The sequence below is a fragment of the Lepisosteus platostomus genome, chromosome 18 (assembly GCF_059453375.1).
Source record: "Lepisosteus platostomus isolate fLepPlt1 chromosome 18, fLepPlt1.hap1, whole genome shotgun sequence".
Taxonomy (NCBI): Eukaryota; Metazoa; Chordata; class Actinopteri; order Semionotiformes; family Lepisosteidae; genus Lepisosteus; species Lepisosteus platostomus.
This window is the reverse complement of record NC_142628.1, coordinates 6,709,703-6,737,233: the sequence shown is the minus strand read 5'-3', so window position 1 is coordinate 6,737,233 and position 27,531 is coordinate 6,709,703. Positions and strand designations below refer to the sequence as shown.

At 36.6% G+C, this 27,531-nt stretch overlaps 1 protein-coding gene across 33 annotated transcripts in view; it reads right to left on the bottom strand.

Annotated features, from left to right (window-relative positions):
• sox6 (SRY-box transcription factor 6) overlaps nt 1-27,531 on the bottom strand; it is a 203,714-nt gene that overhangs the window by 66,339 nt on the left and 109,844 nt on the right. For all 33 annotated transcript variants that reach the window (XM_088611247.1, XM_088611249.1, XM_088611254.1 and 30 more), the window contains 2 exons: nt 14,416-14,588; nt 11,889-11,957 (listed from right to left, as the gene is read on the bottom strand). In XM_088611247.1, the coding sequence (XP_088467373.1) occupies nt 11,889-11,957; nt 14,416-14,588 (242 nt within the window). The remainder of the gene's footprint in view (nt 1-11,888; nt 11,958-14,415; nt 14,589-27,531) is intronic.

Genomic DNA, 27,531 nt, shown 5'->3' with positions numbered 1-27,531 from the left:
TATAGTTGTGTCAAAACTGATGTTAAAGCTGATAAAATTAACTTTAAAAATGGAATTTTAAGTATTAAATTAAAAATAATCAAATATACCTATAACACATTTTTTAAGGGTTGTCTTAAATTATTTTTAATACTACATGTCTAAGCCATTTAAATATTAAATATTTTACATTTTGCAAATCACACACAACACAAATCCCCACAACAGGGGAAGTGAAACCCATGTAAAGGAGAACGTAAACACCAATTAAAATAAAACTGATTTTTTTAAAGTATGACAAGTTCATTTTTATAAGAGCAACAATTTTTTCAATTGTAATTACCACATTAATTATTAACTTGCCTTGTTCCCAGTATATAACAAGCAACAAACAAAAAAGGCATTGTTAGAGATGTGTATGTTTATACAGTATATCTGAAAAACTTAAAGCAGAACTGACATTGTATCAGTAAAATCTTGAATTTGAAAACCCGATCAAAGAACTTCGTCGGATATTAAAGTAAAAAAAGATTTTTGGAATAAATTAAACTAGTACGTTCAATAGACCAACATTCATTTTTTTAAAAACAAGGAAAAATTAAATCCAACTAAATGTTTGGTGGCGGAACATGTAAATATACATAAAAAAACTTATAATGCACAAATAACAGAATGGTACCAGTTGTGCTGTTAAAGACAAAAAAAATGGTATGCGTCCAACTGTTGAGATATCTGCTAGAGTCAGACCACCCATAATCTAATAACGATATAGTCCACCACAACATAAGAGATTGGGTATATTTTCTACTTCTTCCTGTCTTTACTTGATAGACTAAGCTGTTGTCTTCACAATTGCCTCCCAGCTGCTGGGACTTGTGAAAACAACAGACCCCACTCTGTTGTCCACAGAAAGCAGGATTGTTATGGGTAACTTTATTGCAGGCACATGAGTGTGCTAAGACTTTAAAACATGCTCAAATGTCATGTGCACACCCAATGACGGGCAAGAATAATTATGAAAAAAACAAAAATTCTGTGTCTATGAAAACGGTGTTGGACAAAACGGCCCATTCATTGTGTTCCTTGGGGAATGCTCGGACTCTCATGCCAGAAAACAAAAAGGCCTTTTTTTTGCTGCTGTAGGCTGAAAGCTTTGCTTTGGCACCCGAGCCCTAAGAAAACATGGGCCCCCTTTCTCACTGCTGGCTGGCCGCACACAGTAGAAACTATTAATACTCCCCCTTTTCCCCTCCGTCCCTTCTGTGTAGGCTGTGGCCAATGTAAAGTCAACGCAAAGACAAAACAGTTTGCTCAACATTAACTAGAAAAACACAAGGAGAGCGAGAGAAAAAAGAGTCAAAGTGACAGTGGAGGATGTGTTCTTATGCTGTTCTTTTTTTTTTTAGGGACTCTGACACAAGCTAAGTATAGACTGCCTATAAGCAGTTCATGCTTGTGGCCGCTGGAGAAGTTAGGGTCTACAAGTCAGGTTGGAGGTGCAAACAGATGTTTAACCTATTTTTCAGTGTTACAGCTTTGACAAATTCACTCAATGCCAACATTTATTTTTAGTGAATGAGCAAATATATGGCAGTGCATTGAGTGTTAAGAATTTACAGGTGCACCAATGTTTTATCAATACTTTAATTATTACAGTTCACTCAGTTTGCTTCAATAAGTGTGTAATTGATTGCAATGCTGAAGGAAGAATGAACTCCTAATGATTCTAATTTTCAGATGGGCTCCAATCTGAAAATCGAAGCAATCAAATATATAGAAAAAAGCATAATTAGAAATGAATAGTTAAAGACATTTGCTCCTTTGCGAATTATACAAAGAAAGGAAAAAGTTTGAATACTTTGAATGTGAATTTTGAATCCAAAGTCACAAGAAGAGGCTTTCAGAACAGCCTACTGTATGTGCAAGAAAATGTGACACCTAAAGAAGACAGGCAATCAGATTGCTGCTATGAAGACTGCCGAATGTTTAAATAAATTAACAGGTCCGTAAGCTTCCTTTAAATCTCCCAATAGGTAACTAATTAATGACAGAGACTCAGGTGAGACTTGCTACACTCTAAATGTTCATGTGACAGCCTTCCTGGCATGGAGTCACTTAGTTAATATACCTAAATGAGAGAGGTGTTGTAACATATGTCTGCCTTGCCTGGCCTCTGGTAATTACTAAATCTCAATAAAATGGTTGATCAAAGTTTCTCCAAGTTCTTAATACACAAAAGATCAATTCTATGCTTCCCTTATACTGAATACAAGTGTCTTTGCACCAGCATGCCTTTCAACATATACTAGTATCTACTCATAGTTGCATTAAAGCTTATAAGTATTAAAATGTGTCTTAAAGGCTTATAGCAGGATTATATGTGAAGTTAAGCATTAGGACATTTTGCTATGCTTTGTGATTTTGAGCAGTATAGTAACAAAATGACTAGCAAATGAATATTTGTTTCCTCACTTTATTTCTAAAGAAAACTGTATATTTTTTCATATGAATTTATCCCTCTTGTTGATCTAAACCACAATTAAAGAAGAAAGGGCTGATTAGTAAGTTCATATAACAAAGCTAAAATACACTGTTACCATCAGCTCCAACAGCTCCAGGCTAAAGTCAGCACAGCCGACAAAGCAAATCCTTCCAGATAACCATTACTGTTTATATTCATAATTTATGAATTTGTTTAAACAGGCCGGCAACATTACAGTTTCCCATTCATCCACTTAGCTTAATTTCCAAACCATCACATCCATTGCTGAGGTTGTATCTATTAAGCCATTTTTGTGCATCATTAACTTTTAACTGGGGCCCGATAGCTTTATTGTTCAAATTGCGTATGACTTTATTTAACGTCAGCATTTCTTCCAGCTCCTGACAAATCCTCTCACATTTTATAAGTAATTAAATTGATCCCCCAGAAGCAAAAGCCACTAAACGGAATTATTTGTACCCAAGTGTCAATATATTAAATCAAAAGGCTAATGAGTCAGGTCACTGTTTCTTTTATCTGGAGCTTCCATGGAAAGATCTTCATCAGTGAGCTATCTTTAATATCACAGACATACCTATTAGCTCACACTCTTGTCTTAACTGAAGCAGATCTGATGGTAATTTAAGGACTCAGTGTGGCTCTATTGGTGAGGCTATATGAGAACTAAGACTTTTAATTACAAATGTTTGCACTGTGAATGGCACATCCAAAACAAACACAAGCACATGAATATTTTTCCTCTCATGACATTTTTGCTGTATATCTGGGAGCACTAATTGAATATTTACACAACTCTTTAAAACAGATCCAATATAGGCATTGTTTTCATAGCATTAAGGTCATTTATTAATTCTAACATTTTCCAAATATAATTTCAAATACAATAAAAACGTTAAAATAGGACGCGTGTTCAAATGCTCAGACAAAAATTTTGTTCCGACTGCTTGTAATTGGCATTTTAACAACAATTTTCTTTAATTATAGTTATGGCTAAATGGTTACAGCCAATTGCCTTCCTATGAGACTGAAGTACCAGGTTTGTTTTACGAATGATCCAGGCTCTAGAATTTGATACATGGCTATCAAAAGGTAGAAAAAAAGTCACAACCTGTTTTTTACTCTTTGTAAAGGAAACATCTACCAAAAGCATGTTTAAATGTCAAATGAGCGCTGTGTTTCGGAATTGTACCGGAGGTCCCATAAAATTGAAAGGAAAACTAAAATCAAATGGAAACTTAAATCTGTTCATGTCAGGCTACTCACAGTAAAACTCTCCCACAAGAGCATTCTTCACATCAACTGCAAACCCACAAAGGTTTTCACTTGAGGAAAACAATAAACGGGATGTGTGTGACCTGTAGCACATCAGAGACTCCAAAGATATCAGAATGAAAAGCCCAGTGTTTAAATCTTGCAAAAACAAATACACACTGTACTTAACAAAGGTTTTTTCTGTTAATAAAATTCATGTAAGCACAAAGGTGTCTCTGTTGGATACGGAAGGTGCTAGAACAGGGACAAAACGGAGGTTTCATGTTAAACTTCCCCAATGAATTTTAGTACGATTTAGCAAGACTGAGAAATTGGAATGAGTATTCAACAATACCCCAAATCCCCAGGTGCAAGGTATTGGCATTACACTTTGTTTTCTTTAGATAAACTGAAGAAATTAGACATTAAATTATTTTTTCTTAACATATAACATTCAGGTCTGAGACAGAGACTGACAATGCTCTGAAAAAAAACTAAAACATATTTTAGATAAAGGTTTAAGTTTTACAATATAATACACTACAGCAAAATGCAAACCATTTAAATCATTTCTGTCTATGTGCACACTTTTACCTCCTCTTTTAAAGACTATTGACAAGTGATGTTTTACAGCATGAACTGAGCCTTTATTGTATACGTTCTGTTATTGTTAACATCAGGACGACAAGTTTCAAAGAAAATAAAGCTGAGGACACCGTCACACCTATATAAAAAACAGTATCTTTGAAACTATCTGTATCGGTAACTGTTCCAAATTAAAGAACATTTTTCATGATTCCCAAATGACAAAAAAAACAAAGAAATAAAAAAGTTGTTTAAGCATAGCTATTAATTAGCCCTTTAGCCGTGCCTTACTCCAGGAATGCTTCCTCTCGTGCTGGCGCTGTTAAATTGCTGCAGTCTCGGCTGCCTTTATGGGTCTTGGAAATTGTGCACATATGAGAAAAATTAAGCCCTCATTTACCAGAGACACATGCCTGTCAAGTCCAGAGGAACAAAGGCCTGTCCCAGGGGCCTACTCAGCTCCCTGAGGCTGCCACTCATTCTGTTAGCAATGCTTACCCTTTACAGATTGTATATAAAACCCAATAAATCATTTCATCTGCTCTGGTTAATACACACACAAGTCGGGGCCTTTCTTCCAAGTTTTTTTGTTATGTGACGGACTGCTTTATGAGAGCCTGCTTGTGTGTGCTGTGGAGGTGGTTAGCCTTTTGTAATTAAATAGTATCTTTAATCTAGGATCTGTCTGCAGCTATTATTTAACCCTTGGAAGTCCCCTGCTGTTCCGCCACACCATTTAAAACCACATGTTAGGAAATCTTTTTCGCTTTGAGCTGTGCAGCTAAAACATGGTTTCTGCTTGCTAAGATGAAGTTCCGTAGCACAAGAATGAAAATACATATCAGGGAAAATGGTGACAGTGGTCTGAACTCTATTTTTGAGCATGAAAGGCAAGGATTAATTGTACATTTACTCCGGTCTCTCAAGTTGGAAACTCCAACTTTAAATGTAATCCAGTCCTTTTAGGACACATTGCAACTATATTAATCAGAGGTATAAATATCAATCTGTGATTGCAAACATAATAGAATACATTCAGCATGAAAAGCATTCAAACCAGCATTAAAATTAGCGTTCCCTACTGGTTTGGATTTTTCTGCTTGTTGGGAGTCTTTCGGTGTAGTTGATTTCCTAGCCTCTATGCTTTCTGTTTTGGCTTTCCTTATTCTTGACAAAGTGCTATCCAGAGGACAGCAGGATGCCCAGTGCAGGAGTATTCCTGCCTGGCAGCTGGAATCCCACTGATGCCGAAATGTGGGAGCACAAATAGGAAGAAGCTGGTACAGTGTGGAGTTCCCTCTGCACAGCAGGGAGAAGTAAAGCAGATCTGGATTTGATAAGTAAAACCAGACCTGTACAATGACTGTGTGTTTAAGGCCACATAATTAACACAAAGCATAAACAGCCAAAGCTGTGTGTGCACCAGGGGTTTTCATAAAAAAAAAAAACTTCTCCCTTAGTATCAGTTGATAATCACAAAGAAATAAGAGCAGCAGAAGTTAGTGAAGCAGTCCCAGAATCCTCCGTAATATTGTTGCTTCTCTGCTTCACTTATAAGATGTAATGGATTATTTTTCTTGATGATGATAGCTAAAACTAAACTGTGTTATTTATTTCAGTTTTTGCTTTTACATTCACTTTACTCTGTATTTTTGCTAGAATTAAATGTTGCCATGTGAGATCTTCAAATTGAGAGTTGTGAGACTCAATTGAAGTCAAAAACATTACTAAATAGAAAAAATACACAGTGGAAAAGATTGGCTAGAGAAATTTAGCATTTCACTGGTTTTGTTGCACTAGGCCAAATCAAATGCAATCTTAAATCAATAAAGCCGTCCAGTTACCACTTTCAGAGAATATCTAATCAGAGGAGGTTGACTACACAGCAGGAATATCTGGTGTAAAAGTTCAAATAATAATGATGATAATACTAATAAAAGAATAGGCCCCTTGTGATAACATGAAGATACAATCATACTGCCAGTCACAGGCTGTCATAACAAGAGGGTAATTTGCACAGGCTTTGTTAGTGATTAAAGACATCAGCTAGTTTATTTTAGATGACTGTGAAAGATTTTGTTTTTGTTGCTTTGCTTCTGCAGTAAAAGCTTCAGTTCTGTCTAATTTTACAAAGTAACAGTCCTGAGAGAAAAAAAAAGGAAATCTCTTGCTGTCTGAAATCTGCAATTCTCAATGATACTGTACATCAGATATTATATGCTATGGAGACTCCAACAGCATTAACCTAACCATGATGGAATGCTTGGTATGATATTATCTAATATGCAAGATACACAAGAATCTCTGTGAGGTATGATAGGGAATTCACACCTGCTTTGAATTTCTGCAAAGGGTTCTGCAGAATGCTATGTATGAATGACAAAGAATGTGTAGGCCTCCTAGGTCAAAGCTAGACCTACAGTACCTACTGAAAAGACTATGCATCTGACTGGGTTGGATATATCACCTGGGATTTAAATACAGGCAGTTCACCCTTTTATGTAGATCTGCACTATATCACAGCCCAGAAGGAGCTGATCCCATAGACATACACTTTGACCTTCCATGTCATCACATTCGTAGATACTGACTAAATTAAGATGGTATACAGTAAACCTACATGTGAGCATGAAGAGATGGGTTGCCCTATTAAAATCCCGAGACTAAAAAGAACAGAGCTCAGTTAGTGTTTAAATGATTAGCCTATTTTAAATAGTGATTTAATTTGTTTATTTATAATACATGGACAGTTTAGTTCAAGGTTACTAAAGAATCAAAATCTAAAAAAATGGGAAAGTGATTGATGTCCAGATTTAAAATTGATGCTCAACAGAGATGCAAAATAAAGACATTTAACTGATTCTTGTCGCTAGTCAATTAGCTTTGAAATATTAACAAAACTGAGTGTACTTTAATGGCAAGAAATACCATAACATAGCACATTCACATTTAAGCCTTTTAAATGCTTAGTATAAAATATAACTAGCGAATAATGCATCAAGACATCTAGTGAGTAACAAAGTTACAAAACCATCACAACGAAGGACTTACCTATAGACTAAGATAATTTTCATGAATCAAATCTTCTCCCTGCAGGACTGTCAAATTATAAGTCTGTTGAAATATCACTCTCCAAAACATGTGTGCTAACATTTGGCCAACACCACCACAAGATCATTTTATTAACTCGTAGCTCATTTCATAGACTGCTGCTCATGTTGCTAACATATGCTGTTCTGCCATTTACTGCTCTATAATTAGAAAAACCATATGAAAGACTGAACTTATATTCAAATGCTAAAATAAGCATGATTTGTGAAGATTTGGAAATAAAAAAACCCTAATTGTCACAGAGACTGCCCTTCAGAAACACAACTATCTAAGCTCGGGATGTTCTGTGACAGTTGAAGAAAACTGTCAAAGAAAACAGGCAAAATATAAAAGTAGGAAATATCTATTTTTTGTTATCATCTTAAAAGTGTATCACTCTGCTGTGTTTGCCCAATACTGTTACACAAGGAGCACTGCTTTTCTTTTACAGACCCGATTCATTTCCACATTTGTTTTTAATTGTCACAAGCCTCCCATTTTTATTCCTAATGGTATTTTAAGTTTATTTTTGAACCACACAACTGTAATCCTTTAGTGCATGGAATTAGTCACATGCGGCATGAAATTTAACAAGAAGCAGCTCGGGATAAAAAAAAAAAAGAAGAAAAAAGAAAAACCTTGAGCTTAAACTTCTGATAAGCTCCTAACGTAGTAATCAAAACATCTGGTATCTTAAAACAAGTGACATTGTAATCCCCAAGGACAAAGACTCAATCTTTTTCCCCCTTTAAATAAATGAGAAAGGATGAAAAGAAAAAGCAATTCAAAGGGTTTGCTTAAATTGGACGGTGCTGTATTCCAGACTTTTCCATTTTTTTATACCCCCCGTGTTCTTTCAAAGAAACACTGAATGTGTGTAGAGTGCCAATAGGGGTGTCAGGTTTCAGCCCTGGTGGTTTTATTTGGACCTTGTACGTCCAGTTTATAGCTTCCATGGATGGGATCAGTTACATCATCAATAATGAAAAAAAAGGAACAGTCCCTCGAGCCAAAACAGTAGCACTTTAATTGCTTTGAGGGTCGCTTTTAATGCTAAACATAGTATATACAAACAGCAGGGGAACCGAATCCTGAGTGCTGTTTTACCACTCAACTCTGTGTCCCTTACACGAGGGCTAAAGCTTGTTGGAATCTTCATTAAGTCAAAGGTGTTGTTTATTGAGGTGAATGGGCATTTTTTAAGAGAAAGCTTTAATTAAAGCTGAATACCAATGCTTTATATTGATACCTCTGGTGCCATACTAACATCTTAGGGCCTTCCAAAGAAATGTAGTAAAAAAAATTAGTATTTTGAAATAATGATTTCTGAAAAAACAGGAAGTTTAAAACAGCAGTTCTTTTCGATAAACAAAAAAAATAAAATAATTTCCACTGCATGTTTCTTCGGTTGATGCAAAAACTCATGTTTTTTCAAGAAACAGTCACTGTATCGTGCCTAGTGACAAATGCAATCTAGTCCAAAACTGTAAATTTGATGTGACAGCTTGAAAAAATATGCTGGTTCTTTGTCTACCTCCAAGCATCTTAATAATGTGGGTTTCACTCTTAAATATAGAGAAGTGATTAAAGCTGGAAGGCCTGCTGTGGATACTGTCATTACACTCTTACGCTAGGTATTTTAACCCAATTTTACCCATCTATCTAGCAGTATAAATAAGTACTAACATTTTTAGGTGTAACCCTGAGTTGGACTACCATATCACTAGTATAGCATATATATTGTAAGCTGTAAGTATGGACTATTCTGATAAATGGGATCAGAGGAATATAATAAATATTCCCGGTACTTTTTCTCATAGGCAATGGGCAACCTCACCAGCAGTGGGGCGATGGTGAATGTAGAGAAGGAATGTTTTTTAAGAGAGGAAAAAGAGAGGAATGAGTCTACCTAAAAAAAACAACGGAAATAACATAACATCGACAAGATCCCCAGGTGTTCACCTAGTGACGGTGAGTGCATATTTAACAAGCTTGTGGTTTCAAAACTTCATGGCCAAGCTTAGATAAAATGTTTAACCCTAGAGCTGAATAGGTTTCGTTAACAAGGATCAACAACACAAGAAAAGGTTATAACAATGGCAGTCAAGCCGTATTTGTTTGGTAACTAGCCGTTTACTAATCTAAGGATTTCACTTAGCCAGATATCACATTGCGAAACGTAATATTTCAATGCTGTGAAATCATGCTACAGATGGTGGGTAGCAAAAGGAAATGTCAAAAGGCCTTTGCTTTTAATAAGTCTTAATAAGATAGGGGTCTATTTATATTGGGATGTTCGGCCTTGAAGAGGGTTTTAGCAAGACTCAGGCAAAACTAAACGTTGTACTTAGGAGTGTGTAAATCAGTCTAGCTTGGTTTTGTCTTGACACAAGCCCTGTAACCAAGGCAGGCCCGGGGGGGACATTGGCCAAGCTAAGCCCTTTCCTCAATTGTGAAGAAATTTCTTCAGAACCTGGCATTCGCTCTTGCCTTGTCTTATAAGTGGAATTCGTGGGCCTACGGACATCCCCACCTCTGTAGGGGTTGAACTGTTTGAAAAGATACACATTAAACCAGTTGGGGGTATTCAAAATCTAATACTGTACATGTAGCTGAAAAAATCACTAAAATAAATGTATGCAGTTCACTTTTATGTACTTCTTTAGTCAAATTAATAATTTCAAATGGTTGTTGAATAGAAAGTGAAATGCGAATGTGGTAAACTTCCTGACTGCGGAACTCTCATATACTGTAGTATGGTACTGTACGAGTGTAAAAGAACACATGAAGACTGAGCTGGTATTTTCACTGTGAAGTGTAAAGCACATCAGTGTCACACTGGCTTCACGATTCTGGAGCCACGGGAACATGCAAAATGAGCACTGTTTGCACTTCACATGACCAAGACCAGCAATGAAAGGAAGAACAATATTGAACTTAAGCACTTGGAGAAGGAACCAGTATATCCTGACGCTAGGAGTACACTGTAGTAGCTCACATGAAAGGAAGAATTTATTATTTTAGACAAATATCATCATGTTGAAAAAAAGGGAAAAAGGAGACTATTATCGCTTTTTTGTGCGATAATAGCAACCCTTTCTCAAGAGCAGAGTGTTGTGAAAAGTATTAAAAAGTTTTTAAAGAAACACAGAAATACTTTGTATTCTCATTCGCAGCAAATGCAGACTAAAACAAACCTGAATCTGCTGATACTGCAGGTGCAGAACAGAAACGCATGGCTGCAAACCTCTGTGAGTTGAGGCACAGATTTCAGTTACTTCTTTCAGTGTTTATGGAAAGGCTGTACACCAAGAGAAGGGGTTTTAGGTTACGAAACCTCTGAAGAGACAAGGACGTGACAGCTCTGGAGATATTTCCAAGTGGTGAGGACTATGAACGAGAATAGGCTGAAAACATCTCTAGTGTTCAGCTGGTAGTGGGGGACTCACGCTGTTGTCAGTGTCCTGCTTTGCTGCCCTGGTACTTTGGGTCAAGTGCTGGAATGAGCAGTGACCATAATAACCAACCTTTGGCAAAGTCTCTTACAATATCAAACACTCCCCTGTGGCAACAAGAAATCTCAGTGTATTATCACACGCTTTTCCTTATGTTTTGTTTCTTTTAAATTTCTAGAGAGTAAATGGCTAGTCTCATGTAAAACAACTCAAGCAGTTTCTATTCTTTCCTTCATTTTCCAGTTCTCTTCTTGTATTGCAGCTGCTTCCTTAAAATTTGAGTTACTCCCAGGAACCGTTTTGATTTCTGCCTACATGAGCAAGCAGCTTACATCCAGTTGTAGGTATTATATCACACATTTTATGATTGCTAGGAAGTAACTGGTTGAAATGTGTCTTCCCAGCAAATTAAGTTTTGTTAATGTTTGTTTACAGATGTAAGTAGCAGTAACAACAAATTTATCTTGATGAAAACGACCTAGTACTAACAGTCACCTTTGTTCAAACACAAAAAACCCTCTCTGACTACAAAATATCAGATCTTCAAATATACAGAAAGCTATTTTTAAAAACATGTGAAACTACCAATTTCCTATGACAGAGACATCAGGGAATTGTAAGAAATGGTGCAACCTAAATTCTGAGTTTTTTTACAATATCTGATACAGTAACTGCTCCTGATTTTTATATGAACCACCTAAGAATAGACAATTATTAGTTAAATGTGAATGTTACGTTACTGCATTAGAAAGAGAGGAAAGACAAAACACATGGTGGTGGTGTGAGACAAGCTATAGTTTCACTCACTCCAGCTCCACCAAATTGAACCCTTTGTGTGTCCAACCCCAGGATCTCCCAGCTGTATTTTTCGGGTGGCACAGCCTGTATTTGAACTGGCAAACTACACTGTATAAGATACTACCTGTGCCCCAGGCAGTGGGGATTTAAGGAGCAATAATAAAAGATATTTTTTGTTCCCAGTGAAGTATATATATATATGTGTGTGTGTGTACACAAAAACTGACCTGAATCTGCTGCTGGAGAAGGTTGATCTTGTGCTGCTGCTGCAAAAGTTGCTGCTGTTGTCTAGCGATCTATCAATAATACAAAACACAAAAAGAAATAAAAAAGATGAATATCTGAGTGTGATGAAACTGAAATTAAGCAGAAGTAACATCCTGTATAATTTCTGTGCAGAGCAATATTTTAGATTTTTCATCCACTTATAAACACACATTTTAATTTAATATGTCTGTGTGCAGAACACAACTGTAGCTTATAACCACCCGGGTAATTAGACACCGTCTCTATGAGCAGTTTTACACAATTAACTTTTACAGAAGAATCCAAAATGCAAAAGCATGTCAGGCCAGGGGACGATCTCCCAGTTATGAAACCACATCCTGGGGTTTGAGTTAAAAACTGAAAAGGTAAAACCCTTTTCAGTCTGAAAATCAGAATGCGGAGTATTCATAATGTACAGTACCACACCACACAAAAGTCCATTAGCATAGTCAAATTACCTAAATACTGTAATGCTAACTTCTTGATTTCCAAATTTCTATCTACATGTGTACATACCAACACAATAAAAAATCCAATAAAGAAAACATTATGCTCAAAGGCTATTAAGTCTTCAAATAATAGCTTATGTTTATTGAGTGCAGCTCTATTTAGGAAAGGCAGGGTACATAGCAACCTTTTGTACTGAGACACAGAATATAAAGCTGCCTGTTAGAGAAGGTTTTAAAGGAAGGGGGAAAGGAAGTAAAGAGGAACTGAGAAACTGAAAGACAAAACGGATAGGATTAAAGATTAAGCAGGACATTACAATCCTGGTGGAAGATTTTTATTTATCACAATAAATAACGTTGTGAAAAATTGTGAAATTCGATTATTTTATCAATTTCCATCTTTACCATTTCAAAGGTACTTGTCCCCACTTCTCTAAATTTAAAGGTCTGGAAAAAAAAAACCTGAAAACTCCTTTCTTTGGAAAATGTTTTAAAGTGTAAAAAATGGACAGGTTTATAGTTTCAATGATTCCAATAACTATAAATTGGCAATCTGCAGGATTTTCTTTGCCCTGTGTGAAAACGTGCACCAAAAGCTACCAGCTGGGAGTCTGGCTCAAACAGTACTCGACTGTCAGGGGGTACCAATCCACAGATGAACATCGCAGAATCACGGCGTGGCTCAAGTTCCACATTTTTATTTCGCCAGTTGTTCTAACTACATGTTCGCTTCATTGAGCATGACAACCTAGTTTTAAGTGTCATTTAATTTTCATTTTCAAATATAATTACAAAGTGTTCACTGTTAGATATCACTCGTCTGCAAATGTGTCAAGATTAATTTGTGCTAGCTTATTCACAAGTGTCAACAGTTAATTACTGTGTCGTGTCTGGATGGCTAAATGACATTCTAACTTCTGATTTTTTTACAATGTTCTTCCATCTTCTTTTCCATTAAGGGCTAACTCTATACTCTTACGCATGTGGGCAAATATTAAGGCACATTAAATATCTGCAATCAGTATTCATTAAAATCATCTAAGCATACAATTCGCTACTTCCCTATAAAACACTGTTTAACTGAACGGATAATCCTAGTAATAATGTCATATTCTTTAAAAGTGCATATTAATTTGAGAGATGTAAGGCAAGTTTGATTTCATTTTGCTTTAACAGCTTAGGCTGGATTCTATACTTTTGAATTACTGAACTGTAATTAGCCGAGTTAAAGAAAACATTTGAGTTAGGGACAGATCTATTTCTTATATTTTTTTATGCAATTCATGGCCTGTGCTAATTTTTGGATTTGTACAATATGCCTCATTTATTTGATACATAATGATGATTAAGTGTAAGAATTGTTTTTAAAGTGTCTTTTTAGAGGATCCCACTAATGTGCACATGAAACATTTTAAGAAACATTTGAATGCACTTATATGTAATACAAAGTGAGAACAAGAAGAACAAACGTATTTAAAAAAAATGCAATAATAATCACGGTTGCCTTTAAGACCTTTTTTTAAATATATTTTGCACAGTAAGTGTTACTCACAGCTACTACAGGAAACAGTGAAGAAAGCTACATCCCACATCCATTTAACAACACCTGCATTCTTGGTAATAGTATCAGATTTACGCTTGTGTCCCAGAAACATTCAAACACCACAGCTTGTATATGATGAGAAGGTGAATCTTAATTTTGGTATCAAGATGAACCTACTCTTCTGTCTAATGAGTGGAGAGCAATGACAGTTAAAAGTATTAAAATAAATACTGTAAGCTCATGTTAAAATGTATGAATAAACAAAATAAAATGAGTATTGGCCTATTCATCAGACAGTCAGATTTGGGATTATATTTTGATTCTTTGATTTTAGGTGGGATTGCAGTCTGACCTACGAGAAAAAGGCAGTTCATTCACACACAAACGATTCACACACACAGGTGACTGCTGTGGTTCACGTTGATTTGGGCTTGAGAAGGCCCAGTAAGATGTGGGGAGGATGGGGGTCCGTACCCTCTCCCAGGCCAGACTCACCTGTTCCTGCTGCTGCCTGGCCAGCTCCATCTGCTGCCGCTGCTTCTCGATCTGCGAGGCTGCCAGCTTCTTCTGCTCGTCGTGGGCGGCCAGGAGCTGCTCGCGCAGGTTGATCAGCTGGGTGATCATGGTGGAGAGCTGCCGTTCCTTCTCCGCGAGGCTCTCGGGCGTACCTGCCGGGAGGGAGAGTGCAGCCAGCGGTGAGACCGGGCCAGGCACGGGTCTGGCCCAGACCGAGGCCCAGCGCAGGGCTAGAGCTCGGGCCAAGTCCACACGCGGCGAGAGGAAGTGCCACCTCTGCTCGAGACCCCCAGCCATTTTGTTTTATTTCTTTGTAACCATCAGTCAAGTGGGACACTTAGGGGGAGTCTCACGTACAGCTGGGATTTCCAGTTCTTCTGATGTCCCATTTTTAACAGCATTTTTATAAGAAACATTCTTTTTTTAAAATAACTGTGCTCTGTCTTTTTCAACGCATTTACAGTATTTCGAGGCTTCTGAAACATCCAGACTTACTGCCTATTAACGTTACAATAAAATACTATCATTACACATATTTTTTTAATTTCACAATATTATTTTGTGAGAAGCATACAAACAGCTGCAGTTATTGAGATATTAATTTTAAATAATCCCATAAAAGGTTTTGTTAAAATACAAACAAATACATGTAGTATGCTATTTTATTCAATGTGGTAATAAAAATTTAACCGGAGTTTAATTAATAATATCAACTACGATGTCTCATACCAATTATGTAAGTTGAAAAAACGAAATGCTTTTGCAATTCAAATTACAATTACTTAGCTGAACATTCTGGTTTAGTTTACAGTCCTGAAATTTAGATTTTCTTTAGTTTCATTTAATTTGTGTCTTATCTTTTTCCCCACAATGTTTTAGATATGGAATTTAATGCCCCGCAACGTGATGAGGGTTTGCTCATTGTCTGTTTTGTTTTTTGCTCTTTGCCTGCTCTCACATAGCATTTCTAAGGAGCCCTGGGTTCTAGTAGTTTTTGAAGTAGGAAAGTAAGAAATGGGTATGTCTTGTCTAGAACTGACCAATCTTATATGTGCACACAGCAAATAATCAATTAATGTCATCTGACCTAAGACTCGCAAAATAAAAGAAACCATGCCAAATCATGTCAAAATAATGTAGGGAACAGAATGCTTTGGCTTTTATTTAATTTTTACCTTTTAGGCAAGCATTGGTGATTTAAACCATCACATGCCCATATTAATTCAGATTCCAAGAATGACCTATAAACAAATGATACTACCATTTAAGAAAAAAATACACTTCTAGATATTATATTTTTAATAAATGATCTTTTTCAATCCTGATGGAATGAGCATTAACACACTTAATGCATTTGTAATCTAAGCCGTATCCCGTTTGCCTGTATAGACATTAGAATAAGATTTACAGAGGTGTTATCACATGAGCTAGAAAATCTAGGGTTATTTTACTGTTATAACACGTTTTGATCCTAGGATACATAGAGAACAGAAATAAAGAGCATCAATTTGAAAACTGATCTCTTCTAGCATAAACAAAATGGAAGACAAGCATCTCAGAACAGGTCACTTAGTTCAGGTTACTTGCTTGCTGAAAGGTTCTGCTCAAGATACACTGATGATACGCTACTGTAAAACAGCAAAGGAAATGGAATATGACAGAAAGGTTTCTTAGAAAGAAAAACTTATTTATAAAATGTAAGGCCACTCAAATTCATCAGTCCCTGCTTTTGATAATTCTCAACTAAATATATATTTGAACTTTTAAAAAAAATACTACTCATTGGTAAAATCTACTTCAGTAAAACATCAGGTCTGCAATGTCTATATTATGACTTCATTAACAGTGGGGAGGCTTCATTGTCACTTTTTTTCTTCCCTGAAGCTCACAGCTTTTTCTAACAGTGAGGAAGGCTATGAATTGTACCCAGCAAATAAGGGATCTGTCATAGTCAGTAGTAGGTGGCAAATTAGTGACAGACAATGAAGGATAATGTGGAAACATTCTCTGCAGAGCAAACAGTCACATCATTACAATTTCTTCACTTTTACGCTCCTTCCTTGTGATTGAAAGAGGATACGTCTTGCAGTTACAGTATTTCTAATGACTGCCTTCATTTAGTGAAAAAATACCCTACACACTGAATAACCCTCTCCTCTGTCAAGACAAAATACTGCAAATCTGCTTGCAGATGATACTGATAATGGAATATATAAAAATATACAGCCCATAGAGTACAATTATACATACATATACTGTATATATAGCATTGATTATATATGAATGATGTTAAATGTTATGTAATAACACATACAGCACATTAAAAAAGTTTCCACTGAGAACTAAACATAAACAGAAAAATAAACCAGTAAGTCAATCATTAAAAATACAGACATGACCTACTAAAGCATTCTGACTCTATTTTGAGAAACAGAATTTACATCACCTCTGCAGACAAACAAAAAACATTAAAATTAATAAGATTTATTTAGAGAGGAAATCTCTCTCTATCTGCATGGGGGAGCCCTCTGTTTCCTTGAGAAAAGAGATGTGTTTCAAAGCAGCAACAACTGGCAAGTCAGATGTCTCTGCCTTTCCTAATCAATGGCGTGTGATTCTCCAGATAACTTTACAGAGCCAATGTAATTGAGAGTCAAAAGCAAAATTGAAACTCACTCTCAGATATGCCCTCCTCCTGGATGCTTGTACAAATTTGACATGGCGATATTTGCACATGAAGCTCAAACTGTATGTCTGGCCCCCTGCCAGTTGCACAGACAGTGTTAAATTTTTTCCTGGGTGTCTTCTGTATCCTCAAGCCACATCTGTCTTGAGTTCCTCTCAGGGCTCCCTGGGGCCCGCTCCAGTTCAAGTATTTTAATTTGACTAAACACCTGATTTATTTTATCTCTCCGATGAGGAAGGCAGTTTGTCTTAATAGGGCCTGTCAACCTCCAGCCCCATTCAGAGGGATTTACTGGCAGCCTGGGCTGCAGCAATGGAAGAGAACTGCAATTCTCCATTTATCCTCCTCAAAAAAAAGCACCTAAAAGCAGCTATTCACTGGTGCTGCATGTGGTTTCTTCGGGCTGAATTGACTTTTTATTCACCAGACTACACTTGTTGTGAATAGCTTATCTGTAAAATTGATACATTTGCCACCAATTTTATTAACCTTTGGCTCTGCCATGAAGGGTCGCATTTATAAGCCTCTGGTAACTTGCATCCATCACAAATTACCAGTATCAATATTCGGGGAAGCTGCAGACCTGAATGCATGCCTTCCATGTTACCATTCTATTGCTATTTACTACAGGCAGTAGTGCAGTCATTCTGCCTGCGACAGAAGACCCTACCTGTTGGAATTGATTTTCACAGTCTATGGCTGGAAGAGGCTGAGACCACAAAAATTCCCATCCCTATTAATTCTTCACACCCCCTAGCTTATGTCTTCAAAGTGTACAGGTGCATTCACTTTACCATTTTCTCATGAACTCAATCAGATGACATCTTGACGTCTCTGTCACAGGTTCAACACACAAATTTGTGAAATCCTACTGTATATGGTGGTTTTTATTATGGAATAACCAAAAAAGACACACATTCAAAAGCATGAAAAACAAATGGTTTTGTTTTATCCAAGTGAGTGTCTGACTGAAAAGGCACACATCAAAAATTAAACCGCAGACTAAACTTCATATACAGTAAATCACACTAAATCTTGTATAGAGGATATACTGCAAAAGTTACCTATAGAAACACAGGGCGAAAAGCTGATAATCGTAACAGGATAGATCATTAAAATGTTAATAAACGTCTTAATATACTTTCCTAAAGTGTTACAAGCAATTTAGTTAAACCTCGTTCGGCATGTCTAATTTAGCAGGACCACGTTACAGAAGTGAAGGATCATGACAAAATGACAAAACACGTTACGGTACCCCTCATCTCCCTTAGCACTTCAAAAGCCGAGACAGAGTGATACAAGAAACACACTCGCAATGTGCACTCCACCGCCGTCAGCACTGATGCGAGATGGCCGTTGGACATGTCTAATAAGAGAACTGTGCTGATCAGGGGCCACTCGGAAAAACCTGGAGGGTCTAGCCCTGGGGCCATGCTGTGGGGAACTTTGGAATGCACAAACACTACCGGAATATTAACAGAGAGCTCATTGTTTTGATGTTCTGCTGTGTTGTGGAGAGCCAGCATGCACACTCTACGAAGAAACAAGTCAGCCCAGTACTCTTTCTTTTTCTTTCTTTATACTTAAGATGGATTAATTGACTATCAATTTCATTGACCCTCCCCCCTACACACACACACAAACTCCCAATGGAAATGGTTTGGTAAGCTATTGTACAGCAAGCGATCTCCTCCATTGATAAAAAAAACCATGGATTTGATTTTGTAAGAATAGCCAGGAAACCAAAGCTCAGGAAAAAAATCGATAAACTAATCCTTAAGCGCATGTGCATACCTGAATTATATACCTGACTTATTATTAGTGTTAATATCAGGTTTCAGCATTTAACATCTGTGTAAAACCTTTTGCCCATAAATGTACTGTATGTGGGCGAAGTTCTACTACTGTGGACAAAGTCTTAATCAACCTTTTTTCCATAAAACTAATTTTCCATCTCAAATACAGGGCACGTGTTACAAAAAAATGAAATTAAAAAGATTACTGATTCTACTGTTTAAATTACAAATACATGTCAAACTCCAGTGAAAGCTGTTTTTTATCCTTGAGGATTATTTTAAGCTTTGAACTTTTCAAGGATGATTTCATCATAGTACAATCATGCTCTATTAGCCCTGAACAGCGCTCATGTAAACACTGGGGCAGGATGAAAATCCGCTTGAAGAATATGGTACAAAACTGGCAAATAAATCTGGTAAATACCAACTTTACACTTAAACCTAATGCGGGAACATATACATTGTGACAATATACAGTATGCTTGCTGGATCCTATTGAAAAACCTCAGAGCACTTAATGGGTATTGTATTATAGTATGGTACTGTAGGACACGATTATGCACAACTGCTTTATCATCCTATTTCAGCTTTTAGATTAATATACATATGATATGCACATGTGTCTCTTAGAACTCTAGTTCCAACTGATAAATTATAAAAAAAGAGTTTTTCGCCATTACTGTAGGTTTGATCCGTGTTGTTTTGGCATGTGAGTTAAATCTTCATTTTTAATCTCGGCTTCCCTGCTCTTTTGGGGGCAGTATTACGATACACCATTCACTTAACTGAGTTTGTCAGCCTTGGAGTGGGGGTTGAAACACCTTCAGAGAAAATTTCACTTGTTTCATTTGTGTTTGAATGCATGTCTCTTTTGAAATGGTTCTACTGTACTTGTATTTCTAGAATGTATGAAAAAAAACAAATCCAATACTAAGACAAGAGATTGCAAATAAGTGGATGCAGGACTTCGCTAAACACTTCTTTTTAGTTGTTTATGTTCAAAATTTTCTTCCTTTATTAAATAATGCATCACCTTTGAAATGCACACTTAGTGAACAACAGAGCACAAAAAAGCACCAGCTACATCTGACAAAGGCCTTGACAAAGAGGCCATTATTGCACATTGCATGCCTCTTAATAACAGGCAGGATCATGTACACTTGTAAAGGTGTCTCATTGGATTTTGTTTCCTGTTTGAGATGTAAAGTATAAAGATGCATTCTGTGTAAATAAACTGTACAGGTTAGCAGATCTAATTTGTTTTGACATTCCACGAACGTTTATTTTTCCCCCTCGGGCTCCTATTTTAGAAGAAAGCAGCAACACAATAGAGAGCTGAAAGGGGAGCCTATTTGATCTTTGCTGTCCAGAGGCATCGCAGACTAACTGCTCTGCAATCCGCTACTCACATCACATGCACTGTGAAGTCTTCACTTCTGAAGAGATGTAGTGTGTGTTTAGCTTTTACCTTTTTTGATTCAGGCCCCTTTTAAATGTCACAAGGCAGGGCAGGAAACATAAACACAATAAACAGGGAAAGAACTATTAGAAAGCGGGGAGAGAAAAAAACTAAGACGAGCAGGGAAAACAACAAACCAGTTGAAGGTCGCAGACGATAAAAGCCACTTTGTAGAGGGGATACAATTTGTTGTGTCCAACATTACCCCCAATACACCCACCCCTGGCCCCTCTACCCCTCTTATCACACAGAGATTTCTAATTTGAGTTCCAAGTCCAGCACCAGGAAAAAGAAGCCAGCTTTTTACTTTGAAGAGTCCCAAATGAATAATGTAGATAAAAGATTTAAGTACAAAAAAAAAGAAAGTAAAAAAAAATCACAAAGCGCTCTATTATCTTTCCAGCCTTTGGTTAGGACAGCTGAACCATTATGACTAAGTTCTGAATGACTTTTTTTAACGCAAGAACACTGGAATTTCTTTGTTTCTCCATCAGTTGACTATTGTTGATGCTTCCATATGCTGCTACCCCATCCTAAGTAAATTAAGACTTTTATAAATGCTGCGATTGTGCTTGCTTGTGTCCGGACGCAGCCTGCAACATAGCTAGCATGCCTAGCGTGCAAGGAGTCCAGACTAGACTCCTCAGCATGGGAACTCCTAATGGAAGGTGTTCTCTCTCTTGACAGTTTAAGATGCAATCATTTTTATCAGCCGAATGCTGTACTTAAAGCATTCTATCAACCACATGTATGCAGTTGTCATTTGCATCATTTTCACACCCTTTCTGGAAAAGGTATTTAAATCATTTGTAAAGGAATCTCTCTGTCTTTTTCAGCAGTAAGGGAATGAAGCAAGGTCTTTAAAGTGCATTTTTCATAGCAACCTCTACCGTTTTTGTAAATGTTTGTGCATAACATATAAAGCATGAAAATAGCATATACAGTAGTGCAAATAGTTTAAATTTTTTACAGGATAGTAAAATAACAGGAAATCTTAATGTTTACAAATAGTCCAATATGAGGAAAAATATTTCACCTTATTCACAGTTATATATAATATATATAATAGCTACTGTATATACCGTAATATCTATTTAAACTCATTTTGTGTTATGAAAACAAAGACAGATTTGACTCGATTGAGAAGTCAGATACAGCAGCCTCTTCTCTGTACTCAATGCCTTGAGCAATATTCCTCATGTGCTGACAAACTGCAAACAGAACATTAAGAAAATGTGAAGATTAGATTGAAAAAATATGTATTATCAGCTTTAAAAAACAAGATAATTGATGTATCTGCCAGATTAGCCTTTTTTTCCCTCAAAAACAATTATAATTGTCAGGGAAAAATACATTATGCTTACATACAAAACAAAACCATTCAGTTAACCATCCCAAATTAGTTGAGCTGACAGAAAAAAAGAACACTGGAGTCCATTTAGTCAAATATTACCAACAGGAAAATACATGCAGTCTCTAATGCCTCTTTATGTGCTCTCTGCTTATAGAGAACTCCAATGCTAATAAATATGTGCCTTGAAAATCACAAGTAGCCATAGTCTACGCTTGATTACAATACAACAGGTGCACAACCCCACTGAGACATACACCTTTTCATCCAGACGTAGTTCTCTTTACTTACAATCATTGCCATATAAAACCCATTTAGTTCAATTGAACTAACTTCGGGGATAAATGTACAGGGAGTCATTCAATAGGAGTGATCTGAAACTAGGTTAAAGCCTATGCTATTCTGGTGGTTGGATGAAATATCTTAAAAAGCCATGTTGTAGCTGAATTTATAATAAATGCAGCAGAACATATAAACAGATACAAAGTAGGGAGATTTCTCACTCACAGCTGTACCAGTGTGGACTGTAAAAATAAATGAAGACGTCCTTATGTCAATCTTACATCCAATATTGACAGTGAATGTTTGGATATGCTTCTTGAATACTATTGCTTTGAATATTATATATAATATACAGTATTATATATTACATATTAAATATTATATCGCTTCTTGAATATTATATGTTGTCTTTTTAAGTTCATGTAAATTTAAGATTAATTGTATTAATTGACATTGCTTCATTAAAGGGCAATCACCTAATATGCAAACATTTTAAACCTTTTTTTACCATCTTATCATCAATAAGAAAAAGTCTTTAATATGAACATTTTTTTTAGATCTCAGAGAAAAGTCCTAAAGGTATTTTAAAACATAATAGAAATGTATTCCTGCCCTAAAAGCCAGATAATACTATAAGCAAATGCTGCATCACCTGGCTGCTGACTACTGCCCCTCACATGATATAAGCTCTTTTAATCCTGCCAATAAAACATCATTAACAAGCATGAACATGGCCTCACCAACACATGTCAGCTTATGGCAGGCAATGCTATTAATCCTGTAAATGCTCAAATTAAATGGTACAATAGGCTGTGTACTTAGTTTCAATCTCCAAATGGGTAGAAAAGACAAATACCGAGCTGGTGATAACATAAAGCTTTAGAAATATTATCCAGATTTCCTCCCAACAACTACTTTACTGTATGCTGAACCAATTGCATGTAATGATATCTATTTGCATGTCTTACTACTGGTTTGAAGTAGTGTACTTCCAATATCACTAAAGGCATGAGTCTGCATATTCAACTCCATAAATGTGTATTCTAAAATATGTTTGTATTAGAAGCTGCAAAGATTTTTTTTCTGGCAAACTAAATTAAAAATATTACCAATTGTGCCTTAAAGATTTAAATTTTAACATTTTATGTTGTATTCTGTAGACTTTTTTTCCAACTTAAAATTGCTTGTCGACACACAAATCACCATATACAGCACTTAACAACAATATTCAGAGAAATGTTGCCTTTTATATACTTAATTACAATTATGAAAACAAGCTATTTTCCAATTTCTGAAAAATCACTGAAAATCGCTCAAAACACATAAATTAACATTGTTTTGGCTTGATCTGAATGCAAAATAATGTAAAGGATGCACCAAAACAATATTTTATTTAATTCCCTTTGATTCTCAAGATAAAAAAAATAAAGGAGATTGCTGACGTTTTAACAACTGTTCAGAAACATTTCAACACAGAAACCGTGTGGTAAATTCATGTGGTAAACATGAATGAGTTCTTTTATCCACACACTGGCAAAGGTACAAATTAACATAATTTATGACTATTTCCTCTACCTGTTTTTAAAAGCCTTAAAACATAATTATTGAATAGATTTCAGATGTACACATACACAAACAAACAAAAGACAAACAAAAGACTCCTTCAAAGTCAAAATTATCCGGACACTTGTACATACAATTATAGGCAACATCTGATCGACTATGCCTACACAAGGCAGATAATCCAACTGGTAGACTAAATTCAGTGACAAAACCTGGTCATGTGCCTGATGGCAGTAATCTCTACACCCTGCCTGACGCCTTTCTAAGATTGAAAGTCTGATGCTACGGGTTTTCCAAGTCAGTGTTCAGTTACTCAACTGTCTTAACAAAGACTTAGACAACACAATCCACCTTCAGTAAACTCGTGCGGCAGACAACATTGCAGGGCAAAACTGGAGGTTTTGACCTAATATCCTCAACACTGGGTGCTAAATATGGTTGCACAATATACATGAGTTATAATATATTGCAAGCAATGCAAATCAATAAAACACCATGCTAGTTGCTAGGGGTACTAACTGGGATCAACACACACTCCCAAGAACACGCACCAATTTACACTGGAAAGTTCAATATTCATCATGTAGACTGGAGCCACACAGAAGCAAATTACAATTGGCAACAGGTGGTGAAGCAGGTAACTTCTCCTGATCCTTGATGAAAAAACTAATTTCATAGAGGTACATTTCACTCCAGGTGAAGAAGGCTATCCGATGATTATAAATTCAAAATTGTGTTGGATTAACTTTCCTCACAGTCAACAGAAGTCCAGCGTGAATGAGACCATTGAGCTGCCCACTATTGATAATTCAAAAAAGTTCCAATAGAAAACTCAGAAATCAGACTGGGATATATTTATTAACACATTAGACTGGCCTGTGGTCACCATCCATTCATACTGTATTCCAATACCGGAACCATATAATTAATTCCAAGGTGCTGTTGTCTGTAGCGCACTTTACCCAGTGATGCTGGCTCCTACACACAGAACGGCAGGTGGTCTTGCTCCAGAAGTATCAAGAATCTGGCCACCTAGACTTCGCTGCCCACCTAATTCAGTCCCTTGACATATTCAATGGCAGGAAGCCACAGAGAAGATGAAGTTTACACATTGCAGATGGAAATGCTTGATCCTGAATCAATGTCTCTGTGTAACTCAACAGCCCCCAGTGCAGCCTCACTCATTTGACATGCCAAAGAAAGTAGATTGTACACTGCATGGGGCAAAGGCCTTCACAGAGAAACAATTCCATCGTGAATTCTATTAGCCTGTAGATCTTTGAATCTACAGGCTAATAGGCTCCCTCAGGGTTCTCTCTCTAAGTCTGTTCAATGTGTACACTGATCTGTCACCAACACACTCAGAAGATTTCATTCATGCTTATGGTATATACTACAGCTCACAGACACATTCAATCTCGGAAACTGAAGGGGTCTCTCCACACTGATGTAGAAGCTTGGACAGTTTAGTTCAATCAATGGCATTTGCAGCCAAGCCGATATAATTCAATCCTAATATATCTTGGTTTGAAAATGGATGGGATCTTGACTTATCATAGCCATCTGAAAAACATGTCAGCCAAAGTCAGCAGCTACAGCCAGCAAATGCCCAAGCCTTAAAAACACCTGTGATTGCACTTTGCATCTCATCAGCACAGTACTGTGCTCAAGTTTGGGGATTTTTCATTGCAAATTAAATGGGTATCACATCTGGGGTGCCATTTCCAACCCAACAATCATGACTACTTGTACTCAAAAACATAACACCTCCTCAACTGCACCATGAAGAAGCCACTCCCAAATCCATGTTAAAGGTCTGCCAAATCATCCAACCTTAAGGTCACCTGCCAGATTGCTTGTCTTCAGGATCTCCAGTTTGGTCGTACTTTCTAACTGAGGACATTTCAGCACAGTGCCCTAAGTGGTCAACTTCAGATGTTACCAATCACTTGCTTGTAATTAACTGTTCACCCACCTGGTTTCAACCTGGGGTCATGAAGCCATTGGACTAATAATGTCTTAAGAGGAGAGGGACTATACTGCACATTCCACAGACTATAACTGCACATTCTAAAAAAAATGTCCAATGTCTTATGTTAGTGTCCGCACGTTTAGCACACAATAAAAACTCGTAATTTATTTCACTGTGTGACTAACCTGATAGTAGGTGACCCTTACTAACGATCAGATGCATACCTGTAGTTAACCTGAGGGAGATTTGAGCTTTTTCTAACTACTTTATTAATGGCTATTTCACTGTTAAGAGCTGTGTTTGTTATGTTCTTACAGTATAAAGTGCAATTAGCACCCCCTAAAATCAAGACTTGCCCTATTTTCAAATCCGTCAACATTTAATGTTGCCTATAAAACCCCGTCTTTTTTTTCGCAGACCCATAGGATTCAATTAAACGCTGAAGACTCTTCATGTCACCTAGCATGCTGGCGACTTAGGGTGGTCCTCACTTCGGGGTTCCTAGGTAACAGGGTGGGGAGTGGGGATCATGCCCCTTGCACGTTCCCATAAAGACAAAGGATGAAGGGATGGTGTGGCAATCACAAACTTTTCAGGAAATAATGGAATGGAGGGGTTCTGTTTAAGTCAGAATTAATGATAAACATTAAATTAAGTCCATAATGCTTCAGTTTCTTGGATGCAAAGATCTCTGAAATTCTGAAACAAATACAAAATTTACAGGAAGTCTGACGTGTATTTATTTCTATTTTCAAATCTTCCATTTAGCTGGAGGTTTCAATAAATAAGACAGGAATGTATTAACATAAATATATAGTGCATCAGCATTTGGGTCATACTTTATTTGAACAATTAAGAATAAAGGTAAATGTTAAATTGAATAATCCTGTTTCTAAGTATGTCCAGCTGCCTGAACAATCAGTGCTCTGTCTGTATACAGTACCTCTCTGTTCTAACATAAAATTAAGCCCAGGTACTCCTAACATCAAATCAATCTCAGCTGAAGCCATTCCTGGGTTATGAGAGTAAATAGCTTGTACTTATCAGCCTGCCACAGGACTTTAAATGCAGACTTGAGAACTGTCATGTAGAAACCATTTAATAATTGATTATCCATCTGCAAGAAGGCTTGATTTTCTTGCATATCGTATTTAGGCAACCATTTTACGCAAAGTTACAATACTGGGTAATATTTTTATTAAACCTTATGATACATTGAATACAGTGTGTGTGTTTGTGTGTGTTAAAATTTAGCCACCATTTTTTATTTTTTTATTTTTCTCGGGAAATGCCTGCCATTTTTAGGGCTGGAGACACTGAAATGTAACTGCTAAATTAAAAAAAGCCCTTTCAGAGTGAAAGCAAAAGAAACTCCATGACCCAGATTGACTATGAATGAAAGTGTTCAATGCAAACCACACTGCAGTAGCAGAGCTTATTTTATAAACCTTGGTGTTTTTTCCTACCTTTTTTCCCCCCCAGTAAAACTGCAGTTACATTCCTTCATAATCTGCCTTAAACATAAGACAAATTCTTCAACTGGCACTCCTTTAGCAAAGCTTTGAAAAACTTTAATATCACAGAATATGAATAATAATAGCCATAATGATGGTCCAAGCATTCCAACATGTAAAACAAATTTAAGATGTATCTGAAACACATTTGCCGTTAAAGAGCTGGTAGTGAAGTAAAGTTTTATTTTAAACATGATAAAAAATCTCTTTGAAAGCCAATAATTAAATGAGACTCAAGTCTCTGCAGCGCTGTCCTGGGCTTGCTCCTCTTAAGGTTTCTCTGTGGCTTGGAGACCCTCCAGACTAACTTTCTTTCTTTGTGGTTTTGTACATCTCCTGGTTCACTGTTCCTTATGACTGACAGCTAAATTCAGGTATGAAAACAAACAGTTACCTGTGTAATTGGTATACCAATGCTATCAGCCAGTAGTATCGCACTTTCATATCTAGTGTGTTTCGGTATTCATGCATT